The sequence below is a fragment of the Sceloporus occidentalis genome, unplaced genomic scaffold (genome assembly GCF_023333645.1).
Source record: "Sceloporus occidentalis isolate IW3139 unplaced genomic scaffold, rSceOcc1.0.p SCAF_41, whole genome shotgun sequence".
Classification (NCBI taxonomy): domain Eukaryota; kingdom Metazoa; phylum Chordata; class Lepidosauria; order Squamata; family Phrynosomatidae; genus Sceloporus; species Sceloporus occidentalis.
Genome location: NW_028317021.1, coordinates 6,482,294 through 6,499,574, shown reverse-complemented (window position 1 = coordinate 6,499,574; position 17,281 = coordinate 6,482,294). Strand labels below are relative to the sequence as shown.

The 17,281-nt window shown below is 47.1% G+C and overlaps 1 protein-coding gene across 1 annotated transcript; it reads left to right on the top strand.

Moving 5' to 3' along the window:
• Nucleotides 1–8,689: 8,689 nt before the first annotated feature.
• On the top strand, nucleotides 8,690–15,655 carry PHETA1 (PH domain containing endocytic trafficking adaptor 1). Its single transcript, XM_089489991.1, has 2 exons — nucleotides 8,690–8,714; nucleotides 14,088–15,655. Exon 2 carries the CDS (start codon nucleotides 14,099–14,101, stop codon nucleotides 14,942–14,944), a length of 846 nt encoding a protein of 281 aa, XP_089346117.1. The 5' UTR covers nucleotides 8,690–8,714; nucleotides 14,088–14,098; the 3' UTR covers nucleotides 14,945–15,655.
• Nucleotides 15,656–17,281: the final 1,626 nt, after the last annotated feature.

Below are 17,281 nucleotides of genomic sequence, written 5' to 3'. Positions count from 1 at the left end.
ACTTAGTCAGGGGAGGGGCTGGACTCTGTTACCTCATTGGACTATCACTCCCAAGAACTGGAGGAGCCTGGGAGTTCTAGTCCAGTAACGGAACAAAGTTCAGCCACAGTTGAGTTCCTCAAAGGGGCCACAAGATCTCTTTACGTATTGATTTTGCAGACTGTTATTACATTTTAATAATAATAATAATAATAATAATAAGCATGCAAGGAAATAAACTAGTCTTGGAAAGCGCCTGCTGCCAACTTCTTTCTTTCAGTGAGTCTCAAATGTGCCACAAGATCTCTCTACGTACTTTGTCAAAGTGAGGCTACATCCACACTGCGGACATAATCCAGTTTGGACACCGCTTTGAACCGCCCCGGGCTCAATGCTGTGGAATTCTGGGGATTGTAGTTTGCCGTGGCCCTGGAACACTCTTGACAGAGTAGGCCTAAAATGTCTCCCCAAGCTACCATTCCCAGCATGCCATAGCATGGCGCCAGGGCAGTTAAAGCAGTATCAAACTGGATCATTTCTGCAGCTCCAAGCTCTGAGGCCAAGTGCTCTACACTTGTTCACTTACTTACTTCAAAATGCATTAAAAGCATTATTATTACTACTACTAGTAGTAGTAGCCCACTCTTTTCCCAGAACTGGGATTGAACACAATTGTTTTAACATGCAGTGAAAGACGTTTAAAAATACTTTGGGGCAGGACACATTGTTCAAGAGGGAAACCAGCAACTTTGGGGAAATGAACACAAATATCTCTCTTGTCCTGGAACATGTCTCTTTTCAAGATGGCTGCTGTCAGGCCAAGTGTGGAAGGGACAGCAAAAGGGTGCCTGGGCATCCAATAATGGATATTTGGGGACCAGTGAAGTTCTGGTGATCTTCCTGAGGAAACCCCAGCTACTTTTCTAATGCAGCCAGTGCCCTCTGCAGGAATAAAAGTCTCTCTAATAACTGGGTAGGATGGGAGAATGTGGTTTGTAAATGCCTTAAAAACATTGATGCTCCATCTCCACTCCAGAATTCATGCAGTTTCTGACGCCTCTTTAACAGCCCTGGCTCAATGTTCGGGAATTCTCTGAATTGTACTTTTGGGGGATACTGAGCCTTCTCTGTCAGAGAGCTCTAGCCCTACAACAAACTACAAATCTGAGTCACTGTGAGCAAGCTGATCTTGTTTGAAACCAGGGTTTCAAGAGGGAGTTGCAAAGCCAAGCCCGAGGTGACCGCATTCTGACACTCCTCCTCTGACACCCGTTTTCCCATTCTCTGCCCTAGGTCTCACCAGCGGGGCCCTTTTTCGGTGACAGCAAGCCAGAAGCAAGCTGCCCCAAGCAGCAGATTTCAAGTGAAGGAACAGCAAACTGTTATGTAGCGTGTCGGCGTTGAGTAATCTTGAGGTGTTTGGGGGGAATTTAGATGCCTTGCGTGCCAAGATAATGCGTGTGGCTTGGCTCCTTCATACTTCAGGGGTGGGTAAGTGAGCCTTTGCTGCGTTGCCTCTGCCAGTGAACGCTCTGGGGCTACGTCTCGCTTTCTAAGCAAGTCGGAAGCTGGGTTTTTCTCATTTCTAGTTTTTAAAAAACCACGCTGTGGAAGGAGGAATGAAGGGTTGAGAGTGCTGCATATTCCCCCTGGGGCCATGACTTGGCCAGGCCAGGCCAGGGGTCAGCATTGGCTCTTTTGCAACCACTATGAATAGCCAAACACGCCCCGGAGTGCCCAGGGTGACCTACACATCACTTGGAGGGCCAAGAAAAATAGCTACTTTTGGAAGACAGCCACAGCCTTTGGGGCTCCGACAGTTCATCTGGCTAAGCAGCGAGAAGCTTTTGCAAGAACAGAGGCTTGAAACCTGCCATTATAATCCAACCGTTTGGTCAAGAACTTTCTTGGGTGTATCATTTTCTGCATGGCCTAGTGGTTTGGAGCCTTGGACTATGACTCTGGAGACCAGGGTGGTTAGGCATGGAAACCCCCGGAATGGCCTTTGGTGACTCTCTCTCTCTCAGCCCCAGAAAAGCCAGGGGTAGCATCGCCATAAGTCAAAGACAACTGTGCCTTCAGCACAGAACAACAACAACATTGTATGCTTCCCCTCTTTACATAGTTTGCACATTACCTGGTTGAGGTTTTACAGATTAGAAGCACACATAAAAGCGTTGTTGTCCAAGTCAGACAGAGACTGGATAAATAATAGGCAACCATAAGCAAATAGGTAGGTCTGGAGTGCCACCTTCTGGCCACTTCTATGACTGCACTGGGCCAAAAACAAATTGAAACCTACTGTATTTTCTTTCCTCCAGGAGTATATTATCCATATAAAGTAGAGCTTGGAAACATGACCTTTTTTTTTTTTTTGGGGGGGGGGGGAATTTTCCAAGTGTGTCTGTATTCCAATGCTGTCATATGTCACGAGTATAACTTGCTACACCCCAGGTAGTGGTAAAAACATCCAGCCATTATGGCATGTTTTTAGTTGGAGAATCTTTCTTCCCTCATCTTTAGATACGCTGCTAAGCCTCGGAGGAGGTGTGTAGTGGTCGTGGGGGACTCTTTGCTGAGAGGCACTGAACCAGTGGTTTGTGGGCCTGACAAGATGTCTCAAGAGGTGTGCTGTCTCCCTGGGGCAAAGATCCATGATGTGATGGAGAGGCTGACAAGACTTGTCAAGCCTACTGACCAATATCCCTTTCTTTTGGTTCATGTGGGAACCAACGATACTGCAAGGCACAGCCTTCAGAATATCATAAGGGATTATGAGGCTTTGGGTAGGAAGTTGAAAGAGATGGATGCACAGCTTGTCATCTCCTCTCTTCTCCCAGTTGAAGGGCACGGTCCAGGAAGGGAGAAGAAAATAGCGGATGTAAATAACTGGCTCCGTAGATGGTGCCGCCAAGAACGGTTTGGATTCTTGGATCATGGGCTGCAGTTCCATGAGGAGGAACTTCTGGCAAGGGATGGGTTGCATCTCACACCAGTTGGCAAAAACATTTTTGCCAACAGTCTCAAGAATTTGATCAGGAGGGCTTTAAACTGAGTTATGTGGAGGAGGGAGACAGTATTCTGGTAGGCAAAAGGGCTGGAGAATATAGTCAAACTGACACAGAGGGAACAAGGCAAACAGTGCAAGGACCCAAAAGTGGGAGGCAAAAGAACTTGCACAGGCAGCATGTAAAGGGAACACATGGGCTTAGATGTCTCTACACTAATGCACAGAGCATGGGAAATAAGCAAGATGAACTTCAACTCCTAGCACAACAAAGCAAATATGATATAATAGGCCTCACTGAAACCTGTTGGGATGAGTCTCATGATTGGAATGTAGAAATAGAGGGATATAACCTTTTAAAGAGAAATAGGCCAAACAGGAAAGGAGGAGGAATAGCCTTATATGTCAGGGACATTTACACCAGTGAAGAGATTCAGGACATCAATCCTGGAAGCCCGGTGGAGAGCATCTGGATAAAAATTAAAGGGCAGGGAAACAACAAGGATGTTATGGTGGGAGTATACTACAGACCCCCAAGTCAGACTGAGGAATTGGATGATGTCTTTCAAGAACAGATGACCACACATTCAGAAAGGAGAGATGTAGTAGTGATGGGCGACTTCAACCATCCTGATATTTGCTGGAAGTCAAACTCAGCAAAATCCTCAAGGTCTAGCAAATTCCTCACTTGCCTTGGAGACAACTTCATTGTCCAAAAGGTGGAAGAGGCAACAAGGGGGTCAGCTATTTTGGATCTGATCCTAACCAATAGGGATGACCTAGTTAATGGAGTGCAAGTGGTGGGATCCTTAGGTGGAAGTGACCATGTTCTCCTGGAGTTTGTTATACAATGGAAAGGAGAAGTCAGGCAGAGTCAGACACGCGTTCTAGACTTTAGGAAAGCCGATTTTAGTAAACTTAAAGAAATACTGGGTGTGATCCCATGGTCAACAATACTAAAAGAGAAGGGAGCTCAAGATGGATGGGAGTTTCTTAAAAGGGAGATTCTGAAGGCACAATTTCAAACAGGTCCAACGAGGAAGAAAAATGGGAGATGTCTCAAGAAACCAGGATGGATGACTAAAGAACTTTCAACTGAGCTAAGATTAAAAAGGGACATGTATAAGAAATGGAAAAATGGGGAAATTACCACAGAGGAATTCAAACAAATAGCAAGCCTGTGTAGAGATAAAGTCAGAAAAGCCAAAGCACAGAATGAACTCAGGCTTGCTAGAGAGGTTAAGAACAACAAAAAGGGCTTTTTTGGATATGTCCGCAGCAAAAGGAAGAAGAAGGAAACGGAAGAGCCACTGCGTGCAGAAGATGGCAAAATGCTAACAGAGGACAGAGAAAAGGCAGAATTACTCAACACCTTCTTTGCCTCAGTCTTCTCAGAAAATGCAAAGGGAACTCAACCTGAGGATAATGGAGCAGAGGACAGAATAGGGGAATTTCAGCACAGAATAAGCAAAGAGATAGTACAGGAATACCTGTTTAACCTAAACGAATATAAGTCTCGAGGACCAGATGAACTACATCCAAGGGTATTAAAAGAACTGGCAAATGTAATATCGGAGCCATTGCCAATAATCTTTGAGAAGTCCTGGAGAACAGGAGAAGTGCCAGCAGACTGGAGGAGGGCAAACGTTGTCCCCATCTTCAAAAAGGGGAAGAAAGAGGATCCCAACAATTATCGTCCAGTTAGTCTGACATCGATACCAGGTAAGACTCTAGAGCAGATCATTAAACAAAGAGTCTGTGAATATCTAGAAAGCAATGCCATAATCACAAAAAGTCAACATGGATTTCAGAGAAAGAAGTCGTGCCAGACAAACCTGTTCTCTTTCTTTGATAAAATTACCAGCTTGGTAGATGAAGGGAATGCTGTGGATATAGTATATCTTGATTTCAGTAAGGCCTTTGACAAAGTTCTCCATGATATTCTTGCAAACAAGCTTGTAAAATGTGGGCTAGACAAGGCAACCGTTACATGGATTTGTAACTGGTTGACTGGCCGAAGCCAAAGGGTGCTCAACAATGGCTCCTTTTCATCCTGGACAGAAGTGCCCAGTGGGGTCCCCCAGGGCTCTGTCCTGGGCCCAGTGCTATTCAACATCTTTATCAATGACTTGGAGGACAAAATTGGGGGAATACTTATCAAATTTGCAGATGACACCAAATTAGGAGGAATAGCTAATACTCCAGAGGACAGGATCAAGATTCAAAATGACCTGAACAGACTAGAAAACTGGGCCATAGCTAACAAAATGAAATTCAACACGGAGAAATGTAAGGTACCGCACTTAGGGCGGAAAAACGAAAAGCACAGATATAGGATGGAGGACACCTGGCTGAATGAAACTACGTGTGAAAGGGATCTAGGAGTCCAAGTAGACCACAAGTTGAACATGAGTCAACAGTGTGATGTGGCAGCTAACAAGGCCAATGCGATTTTAGGCTGCATCAATAGAAGTATAGTGTCTAGATCCAGGGAAGTAATAGTGCCACTCTATTCTGCTTTGGTCAGGCCCCACCTGGAATATTGTGTCCAGTTCTGGGCACCACAATTAAAAAAGGACATTGAGAAACTGGAGCGTATCCAAAGGAGAGCAACTAAAATGGTGAAAGGTCTGGAAACCATGCCCTATAAGGAACGACTTAGGGATCTGGGGATGTTTAGCCTGGAGAAAAGAAGGTTAAGAGGTGATATGATAGTCCTGTTTAAATGTTTGAAGGGATGTCATATTGAGGAGGGAGCAAGCTTGTTTTCTGCTGCTCCAGAGATTAGGACCCGGAGCAATGGATGCAAGCTCCAGGAAAAGAGATTCCACCTCAACATTAGGAGGAACTTCCTGACAGTAAGGGCTGTTCGACAGTGGAACACACTCCCTCGAAGTGTAGTGGAGTCTCCTTCCTTAGAGGTCTTTAAACAGAGGCTGGATGGCCATCTGTTGGGGATGCTTTGATTGTGATTTCCTGCATGGCAGAATGGGGTTGGACTGGATGGCCCTTGTGGTCTCTTCCAACTCTATGATTCTATGATTCTAAGCTCAGAGGTTGGCAACCTCTGCCACCTAATTTCATATGGCCCTTGACTGTTGTCCCATGCCCTTTTCTGTGAGGATGGAAGGCATGCACTAAGGGGCATAGGCTCCTAACAAGTGGGCCTGTAGTAAATCTTGAACTACATTAACTCAGCAGGACTTTCTCAAAGACAGGGTCTCAATGAGAGGTTTTTTTCCTAGTGCTAGGGAGCGACTGGGTATATCAATGCCATTTTTGCAGCAATCATTTCCATTGAAGCAGGTCTTTTATAAGGTTAATGGGCCTTAATTGCCCATGCAAGACCAAACCATCTCAAAGGGTGTAGCCACACTGCAGAATTAAAGCAGTTTGACACCACTTTAACAGCCATGAGACTATCCTAAGGAATCCTGGGATTGGTAGTTTGGTGAGGCATTCAGCCAGGTCTGTCAGCTATCTCTGGTGCCTCACCAAACTACCAGTTCCAGGATTCTGTAGGACAGAGTCACGGCTGTTAAAGTGGTGTCAACCTGCTTTAATTCTGCCATGTGGATCCAGCTATGGTCACTTTCTCATGCTCTGCTTTGTCCTTGGGTTTGGGCAGGACAATCCTAGAAGTAGCCGGCAGGTGGCACTCCAGCTCTACAAATCACTCAATTTGTACACTTTGGAAGAACTAAAGGAGACAGGCGAACATGATATACCCAGTTAAATGGTAAAATAAAAATGCTTGCCAGCTGCTTATTTGCCTGGTGAACCGTTGCTCCAAAGGTTTTCAGAAGATAGCTGTGTTTCTTGCAGCTCCACATTATTTATGGGTCACACTGAAAATAACTCACCAGGATGAGTTTAACTGTTCATACCAGTTGCAAAATGCACTCACCATGCAAAGCCCATATGGATCCCTGACCATGGTCCCAGGGGGAACAGACAGGGCCACCAGCCCCAAATTCCTCTCCTTTGTAGGCCCTGAGGAATTCCCAAACGAAAACTGCAACGGCAGATTTCAACTACAAGTTGAGTATCCCCTAACCCCAAAATCCAAAATGCTCCAAAACGCACGGCTGAGAGAGTGACCCCTTTGCTGCCTCATGGTTCACTGTACACAAACTTTGTTCCATGCACAAAATCATTTAAAAATACGTATAAAATTACCTTCAGGGTCTGTGTACAAGGTGTACCCGAAACATAAATGAGCATCATGTTTAGACTTGGGTCCTATCGCCAAGATCTCTCATGAAGTATATGCAAATCTGCCAGAATCTGAACAAAAATTGAAGACACTGCTGATCTCAAGCATTTTGGATGAAGACTACTCAACCTGCGCCTCTGTTTTCCCCAGACAATGATAGATATGGTCAGCAGGGGGCACTGCGACCCCACAGACAGTATTTCCTAGTGTAGGGCTTGGTATTTACAAAGAAGACCACTCACAATAATACAGGGGTGGGAAAAACCCACCCCACCCGGCTTCCCCCAACTACTATGGGGAGGGCAGCTATATTCAAGCTGGTGTGGGGCGTGGCGGTAGGTAATGCCATCCCTCGAGTTGCTCTTGACCCATGGCAACCCTGTGGATGAGGGCAATACTTGCCCATAGGGAAAACACTGGGCAAGTATTCAGTGTTTATGAAGTTGATGGCAGTGTTGAATCGAGGAATACGGGAGACACTGCAGAGTGGGTCAGCCAGAAAAACCAGCAGTGGCAGAACATGTTATAAACCATCCTGGGCATAAAATGCTGTTTGAAGACACTGAAATTCCAGACCATGCCAAAACTATCAGGTCAGGATGCACAGGGAAGCCATTGAAATCCACAAACGCCAGGACAACTTCAACAAGAAAGAAGAAACCCTGAAAGTAAACCAAGTTTGGCTCCCGGTCCTGAAAAACACCAAAATCAAGCCCCAGCAAATGCAAATGAAAAGCACGCAGGGTCGGGGGGGGGGGGGTTCCCAGCAGACAATGGAGCATTCCTTATAAAGAGACCCCCTGAGGCCTTGCCATTCAACCACAGACCAAGACCCAGATCAACATGGAAACCACCTCTTCTCAACCAACAGTATATATACTCCACTCTCTTCTGTGCCAGCATTCTCTGAAGATGTCAGCCACAGATGCTGGCAAAATGTCAGGAATAAACATGGCCACAGAGCCCGAAAAAAACCCACAAAAATAATTAAATGTAAGTATTTCCCAATGATTCCCTATGGGGAAATATTCTATGATTCCCTATGGGCCAATACTCCCCAATGGTTCCCTATGGAAAAGCATTCTCCTATGATTCCCTATGGACAAGCCCTGTCACTGCTTTCAGCAGCTCCTGTCAGGAAGGGCCTTGCAAACCAGCCAGGCAAGAGGTTCTATCAGAAAGAAGGGGGCGAAATCCCCTCGAGCACATCATGCACGCCCGCAAATGGCCTAGGGCTGCCAAGAGTCCCTCTGCGATGGGTTTGGAGCCTGTGCTTTGGCTCCTGCTCTGGCTGCTGAAGCCACTCTGCCCAGAGGGAGCGTCCAATGGAACCGGAAGGAGGGAGCGCTCTGAAGGAGGCCAGCCTCTTTGCCTCTTGGAAGGGAGGAGGGCGGAGCCAGAGGAGAAGGGGGCGGAGCCCATCCGGCCCTGGAGCCCCAGCGGACAAAGGGAGCTGCTGCTGCTGCCGCTGAAGGGGGCCATCGGTGGGAGAGGCCCAAGGACGCTGAAGAGGTGAGATCGCCCGGTCAGAAGGGAAGGGGCACTCTGCACATGCTCAGGGGACGAGAAGGAGAAGGAGGAGGGGGACTTTTCCCCCAAAGAATTCTGCGGTTCCACCTTGATCCCCGTTTCTTTCTCGCCCTCTCCGTCCGCACTAGGGATAATCCGTTCTGAGAGCGCTTGGGCTGCTCTGGGTCCAGGCTGTGGCATTCTGGGAATTGGAGTTTGTGGTGGCCCCACAAACTCCAATTCTCAGAATGCCACAGCCTGGACCCAGAGCAGCCCAAGCGCTCTCAAACCGGATTATCTCCCCCGTGTGGATGCAGCCCAGGTCACCAAGAGACTGAGGGCAGAGGAAAGGGAGTGTCATTGCTTGCCTTGAACCCCTATATATCTACATATATATCAATAGCCTCTGGAATTCCCTGCCACATGATTTGGTGAGAAGCAACTGGCCAACTGAGTAATTAATTAATTTATTATTATTATTATTATTATTATATTATTAATTAATTAATTATTTTCTTATATCCCGCCGCTTCACCCAATACAGGGACTCCAGGCAGTGAACAAGTAGAAAACCCATTGGAAAACAATACAAAACATGAAAAGAGAAGGGTTCTCTCTAGGAACTTCTAGGTCCTCCAGCACAACTCTATGGTCAGCTGCTCTGGCCTAGTGGTGCTGGAGGACCAAGAGATTCCTAGAGGGGACTTAAGGAATGGATCCAAACCGCAAAGAATCCAAGCCGCCCAAGTCAGCGCCACAGATGCGGAGGGCCAACTCATTTAAGCAGTTAAAAATACAGTCGGCCCTTCTTAGACACGGATTTCTTATCCATGGATTTCCTATCCACGGATTCAAGCATCCACGGTTTGAAAATGTTCAATGGCACCAATGGGGCAGAGGAGGGCATTGCCCAATGGGACCCTTCAGCCCTATCCTCCCAGGATGCCTGGCCTCCCTTGGTGGGACAGAGAGGAGGCTCCCTCCCATGGATTTCAACACTTGGCCAGGCATAGATAGAAAAGAGATGCTCTTTCAAATATCCAGGGCCTAACCCAAGCCTTTCAATGTTATTACAGTACCAGCACCTTACCAGAGGCGTATTGCCAACCAGTGTGTTTCCTTGAAGACCAACCTTTCCATGATTTCTGCTCAGTGTTTCAGTCAGCAAGCTGACCTCGCGCATGAGCTGCAGTTTCTGAGCTATTGTCAAGGGCAGCCCCACAATGAGGGCATTGCAGTAGTCTAGTCAGGAAGTCACCAGGACATGAACTATATGGACTGTTGAGTAGATGAAACAAAGTGCTAAGAGTATGGTCTTAGATGGCTTCCATGACCAAAGCTGGGGGAGAGGACTATTAAATCGCAAAACAGAGCTCCCATGTAAAGGAGGGGCAGACTACCTTAGAATCAAATGCCCAAGACTAAAGCATCAGAGGAGAGAGAGGGCTTTCGCTGGCCCCACAACAAACTCCAACTCCCAGAATTCCATAGCCTTGAGCCAGGGCAGCTAAAGCGGTGCCAAACCAGGTTATTTCTCCAGTGTGGATGCAGCCTGAGTAACAGGTTACTGCTCTTTCTGGAGGGACCGAATCTGCAACCCGTTGGAATGGGCTGACACCAAAGTGTGGGGAAGCGTGGCCATCCTGGCTGGGGGATTCTGGGAATTTCAGTCCCAAAAAGTCTCCCCCCCCCCCCGAGCTAAAAGGCCCATTCAGTGGCAAATTCTCAAAAGCAACAGCTCCCTCCTTCAAAGTCCCTACCTTCCATGAATCTGTTCTCCGCTACAGAGGCTTCTGGGCTCTCGCAATCTTTCTTAGCACTCCTGGTAGTAAATAGGGTCATTCTGGGAACAGAATGTTTGGGAGAAACACAGGGAAATAAATAAATGCATCCTTCTGGTTGTTCTGGGCATGCTAAGGGAGCTGCTGACACCGGTGTACCTAAAGGGCCTTGGGCTTCCATGGATTTTGGCATCCTCCGGGGGTCCTGAAACCAAACCCCAGCGGATACCAAGGGCCCTCAGCATTAACCTGGCAAGTGGTTTCAGATACTTTCAGCTCCTTGAAATAATTTCTTACTGTTTACATTTGTATATTGCTTAAGCTGATCTTATGGCACACTGACCTGAGAATGCATGATGTAAGTAAGGCCAGAGAGGTGCATCTAGACTGCTTTAAATTAGGGGTTTTAACACAACTGCTTCTATCATGGCTTTTTAAAAAAACTTTTGTATGACAAATAGTTTTTGCTGTGTTCTGTTTTAACCTTTGTTGTCAGCCGCCTGGGGTCTCATATTGAGGAAGGTGGGACATGACTCAAATATATATTTAAAAGACAATTGTTTTAATAAAGTAGCTAAGCTATCCAGCAGAGGGCAAGGGATGGGGTGGAAGGACTGCAAAATGTGCTCAGAACCAGTTCCTTGGTTCCAGACTCCTCATTCTAACTCCCTATCTTTTTCATCCAGCCTTGGTTTTAGGATTTAGGATTCCAGGAAAACAGCCAGGTTAGTCCTGCAGGCGTAAAGTCTGGCCCGCAACTGTAAGCCTTGGACCCCCTTGTTTTCTTATTTCTATCCCAGGCTTTCGTTGCCTGTGTGTTCAAGGGTCCTGTCCTCCTTGTGATTCTCTAGGGGCCAAAGTGTCAGCCTTCTGCTGTGTCCTCGCTGCGTGCCTCGAAGACACAACTTTGTCTCCAAGGATCATGAAACAGTGCCTGCCTCCCAAAAACAATGGGATGGGTAAACAGACTTTTTGCCAAGCCTTGAGGAATTGGTCCCTGAAAGAGACGGCCGGGGGAGAATTACTCAACCTAAGAAAGGCTGGAGGAGTTGTTTGCCCAGAGTAGCCAAATCCTGAGTGGCCAAATCCATTTTTTTTTTTTGGCCGGGGGGGGGGTTCCTTGGAAAAAAGAACGTTTGCAAAGCTGCTAAGGTTAGATGAGAGGAAGTGAAGAGGTTTGCAAGGTTTTTTCTTTGCCTCCTTTTTACAATCCTGTGAACAGGAGTCACTAGCAAGAGAGATTTTCCTTGAAGCTGTCAGTGGACAGGAGGGGTTGCTTGGTGGACAAAATGGAGGCGGCAGGGGGGCAGCACTGGCATTTCTTTGACGCTACCAGGTTTGGATATTGTTAGGGTTTTGTTTTGTTTTTTTGGAGGGGTGTCTTGTTTTTGGATGAAGCCACATTCCCTTGCCAAAGTTTCAAGGCCTAGAAGAGCTTTGTAGATTTAAAAAACCCAACCAGAGCCAGGAATAGCAGTCTATGTGTTTGCACATATTGTAGAACCTAAGTAATGTGCTGGTGCATTGTGGGACTTGCAAGGCCAGCCTGCACTGGGCTGGAGGTGCCATGGTCATCTGTGCCTTGGTTTATGGAAGTGCTTTGGGTGCTGGGTTCAAGGAGCCTAAGAGCCCATACAGACAGGCCAAAATAAAGGTGCTTCGGGTCACTTTGGAGGTATGCTGTTTAACTGAAACACACATCTTAAGAGGCCAGAAGCTGTGCCAAAGCTGCGCTCTAGTTCTTAGGACTGGAGCGTGACTTTGGTGCAGCTTCTGGCTTCTTAGGACGCATACATAATTTAAACAGCATACCTCCAAAGTGACCCAAAGCAGCTTTATTTGGCCTGTCTGTACAGTCTCTTAGTTTTTCAGTTTGCATCCCCTTTGAGGGCTTGTTGGGGATTCCACAGTGTGGAGATCTGCAGCTCTGAATTATGATTGTTCACTGAAGGTTTTCCTAAGATTATAGCTCCCATCATCCTACTGGCTCACTGGGACTGATGGAAGTTGTTGTCTAACACATACGGGGCAAAAGCTTCTGGCCACAAGTATCTATTTACTCTGCAGTGGATTTCCGCCAGTCCTCCTGCTCCAAGCCCACGCTCTTCCCAATGGCCTAGTTTTTAACTGGCAGGTTTTCCTCACCCTCCCACGCCTTAGTGTGTCAAAACAGCAAGGGCTTGGTAGCCAAATTAAACTTTGCTGCCAGCTTTGAAAATCCAAACAGAAGAGATGGCAGGAGGTTCTTGCTGTGGCTGCCACCTTCTCATCTTTCCTTCTGGACCCAATACGAAAGAAGAAAAGAAAACCTGGCTAGTCTAATATGTAAAAAGATGGGCTGACAGCAACAATATGGAAGGTGCTGCATAATGTCAGGCTATACAGTGTGAACCCCAAGGCGGAAGTGGTACTCCATTTTAGGTTTCTTCTCTATTCTGTTTTGTTATTATACTCCTCCTAGACAAGCGAAGGCCTATGGTTTGGGTCCCCCCCCTTAAAGAACAATTTTTCAGTTTTCCCAGTACGGATGGGGATTGGCAACATGAGGGAAGGTTAACTCTAATGAAATCTTTTTCTTTTGAAGGAGCAGAAAGCTTTTTACTGACGCAAAATGCCAGTAAAAAAATGTGTATGTAAGACAGTCTACAGAAGTAGAGAATGACACTTTCTGGGTATGTAGACATACCTACATATGTACAGCACTCACATCCAAGATACATTTTTGCACATATTTGGGTGCTGGCCATGTTCACAAGAAGAAACTTGCCAAGAAAACTCCTTAGGGTCACCATGGGTCAAAAATGACTTGAAGGTACACAACAGCAATAAAGTACAATTTCAGACCTTACTGCATGCCATGTTGCAACAGATTTTCTGTTGCTAAAACAGTTACATTTGTTTAGGTTTGATAGGAAAATAAATATTTCATATATTTCAGTGCTCTCCCCAAAAAATTACTGTGGGGGAGGGCAGGGAGAAATGGGGGGACTTTTTGCCAGTTTTACATCTCTGAACTCTTGCTACTGGAGGAGTTACTGACTTCAGTAGCACGCTATCTTGGATCTAATGCTGAACCAAGCTAGCATTGACCATGTTGACTGGGGTGATGGGACTTGCACTCCAACGTGTCAGAGGAGGGCTGGGGAAGCTTGCCTTTAGATCTAAGCTGTTGAGCAGACCACACTTACCTGAAGATCTTTTAGTTGCACTCTGTCGAATTTGGGCAGAGAGCTGGGATGTCATGCCAGTCCTGTTCTTCCTTTGCTCTTGAAAGCTCACCTGAGCTCTGGAACTATTTGCCATACGATTTGGTAATAAATGGGTTGTGAAGAATCCAGGGAGGCAAATGTTCTGGAAGCAAAGCCAGGGGATAACTTTTCTGAGGTTGACTTAGGAAACTAGACACTTCCCAGCTGGTGTAGAAGGCAGGGTACAGGAGGAGCAGCCATTTTGGTGCCCTATGAGAGAGATCAGCATGGCAGCCATCTTCTGACCAAGATTCCTAGATGTGTTCCTTCTCTATTGGTTTGGTTTCTCATTTGCGATGGCTTTGGGAACTCACTTCTCTCTCTCTCTCTCTGTTTTAATTTTGAAGTTTCAGTAAACATGAAGCTGAACGAGAGGAGCTTGGCCTTCTATGCCACATGCGACTCCCCCACTGACAATGCTGGCTTCCTCTACAAGAAGGGGGAGCGGAATACGGCCTACCACCGTCGCTGGTTTGTGCTGAAGGGGAATATGCTTTTCTATTTCGAAGACCGGGAGAGCCGGGAGCCGGTGGGGGTCATCATCCTGGAGGGCTGTACGGTGGAGCTGTGTGAATCCACCGAGGAATTTGCCTTTGCCATCAAGTTTGACTGCGCCAAGTCCCGCACCTATATCCTGGCGGCTGAGAGCCAGGCCGCCATGGAGGCCTGGGTCAAGTCACTGTCGCGGGCCAGCTTCAGCTACCTGCGTCTCGTGGTGAGAGAACTGGAGAAGCAGCTGGAAGAGATGCAGAGGAATCTCTCTGGCTACCACCGGGTCCAGAGGAGGGTGCCCCTTTACCGGAAAAACAAAACAGTGCCAAATTTAGACCTGTTGGCCTTAGGGCAGGACTTGGCCCAAGAGAAGCCGACGGTCCCGCTTTGTGTGCCGGTGAAAGAAAATGGCTGTGCACTCTGGAATAATTCCGAAGGCCCAGCCAGTCTTCCAGCAGGATACCCCCCAACAGAACCCTGGAGCATAGGGACTTTTGGGGAGAACAGCTACGATGGCGGGCTCAAACCTCCCCCTTTGCCCCCTCGGAGACGGGCACTCTCAGGCAATTCTTGTGGCACTGAAGGCCCTGGTTTGGATGGCCCAGTGTATCCAAGCACAACCTGTTTTTCCAAACTCCATAACTGGTACGGCAGGGAGATACTTGAACTGCGAAGAGAGTGGCTGGAGGGGCAAAAGGACAGCAGTCTTTGAGCTGACACTTTGGTTGGGGAAGTGCCCTTGGAAGCACTGAGCCAGGCCAGAGCCAGGCTGAGCGTGAGCCCAGCTGCTGTGACTAAACCTCAATGGCTGGAAACTCTGGCTTCCCACTTTCCAGGAGCAACGCACATCATACCAGCCTCCTGGCCAGTTCTTGGGAAAAACCACCACGGGTGCCAGCTCATACCTTCCTGTTGACTTGAAGAATCAAGCCAGTCTCTCTTAGGTCTTAGTTATCTTTAGCTGAACACTTCCTCAATGAGAAATGCCTTCTTTTTTCCCCTGGAAAATGCCACCTTTTAAATTATAATGATGGGCCTTAAGCTTGTTAAAAAGAAAATGGACCTGTCTTTAAAAACAATCACAACCAGCACTATCCAGTAGAGACCAAAACCAAAACAAAACCCTGAGCTGGGTGCCAATGCATCGTTCCTCGTGCCACTGCTGGCTGCACTGATTTGTTTAGTAGGTTCTTTCCTTGTGCTGGCAACAGATTCACAGCGGAAGAAGCTGCCTGCTGGTTTCTGGCAATCCCCCAAACCCCGCAAGGTCAGCACTCAGGTACTCTGTAGCATTTTCTGCCTGTTAGGAGGGAAAAAATCCCACACATGTACTATGTTTGATGGGGGAACTAAGATCTCCCCAACTCAATCAATTCGCCTTGTCCTGATTGCCAGAGTTCTGAAGGAAAGCAGCAACACTTGCCCCCCCCCCCCCATTCTGGTTCTGAAATGGTGGCAGGATCGAAATGGAAAATTGCTTGTCACAGTTGCTTACTTTTGTCTGAAATGGTCCATGGTACAACAAGCACAGTTGGCAGGCCCAGAGAGGCACAACTGGAGACATTCTTCCCGGCAGCTTCCATTCAGTGTCACCTTTTGAACAGAGCTAGTTTTGTGGGGTTTCAAGGTATATCTACACTACAGTTGTAAATGGCCTTAATAGTCACTTGTGAAGCCCCTTGCCCCTGATCTTGGAGGGACATCCATTCAGACTCAGCTATGTTTTAGCTGTGTTCCAGGCCTCCAAAGGAAAGTGCACGTATTGCTCCTACTCTGTAGCTTTACAAGGAGTTACAGTTGGAACACATTCGCTGCAAAATTATTTTTTATTGTGTGAATTTTTGTGAAAACGGCAGTTTGAAAAAGCTCTGCACTTCCCTTCTCTTCTCCAAAACTTCATCTTATCTTGTATCCCACCATCATCCCTATTTACCATTTGCTGTCAAGTATCTTTACTCTTGCGTGGTAGACTCATACTTATTGTTCCTGTTTTACAGGAGAGAAATTGAGTCCGAGAAGGAGCAGTTTGCCCCAAGGGCACACGATGGGCTGCGCAGCTCTCCCATAGCCTACTTCATTGGGAAATTAATGGTGCTATTTTGTTCTTAGTAACGGGGAGCTGCTGTGTGGCGCAGTGGTTAGAACATCAGACATGGTGGAGGCCAAGTTTCAAATCTGCAGTTAACCAGAAAGCTCAATGGGTGACCTTAGGAGTCACTCTCTCTCTCTGCTCTACTTCACAGGGGGGTTCTGGGGATAAAATAGGAGAGAAGAAGATTGGCTCTTTTAAATTTTTTGGGAATGGGCCTGTAGACCGGAGTCTTAGCTTTTGGTGTCTTCCAAGAACTGCTACACACAAGAGATCACTCGGCTTCTGACTTGCTCTCGCCTGGCCTTTGAACGGAGCTTGTTCCATTGGTTGGCTCCCTCGCCCTTTGTAGTAGTCAGGCATGAACCCAGCTGAGAAGCAGCCAGGGAAGGCAGGCTTTTTCTGGGCACAGCAAAGAAGCATAGCGGATCAATACTTTCCAGAGCACTGGGAAAGGCAAGGCAAGGGCTGCAGGAGAAGACTTGGTAGGGGCCTCCAGTTGTGTGGGGCATTGTTGACTGTTGGGGGCAGAGAAAGCAGAAGGCTGGGCTATGGGCAAGAGGGCACAGGCTTTCCTTATGCAGCCTCCCCAGATGGGTTAGTGGATTTTGTAGTATTTGGACAGCACAAGGTACCAGCTGAGCTTGCCAGTTGCAGCCCCTTCAAGGTAGAGAATCTTGACAGATTTGCTCTCTTTATGCTTCCCTCTTGCCCTCCTTTTTGAACCGCAGAAGAGGAACTGTGGGCTTGTAAGGACCACATCTCAAAGGAAGCGACTTTTTGACTTGTGACCACAATGGAGAAGTGAAACTTCTATTGGCTTTATTCCCTCTGTCTTTTTTTTTTTTTTGAAGAGGTGTCTCCTCTGTAGTATTGCTAAGAGGGTACGGACCTGCAACCTGGGATGACAAGAATCCCCTGCATGATTTCTGTACCATCTTTGCCCGAGGAAGAAGGCAG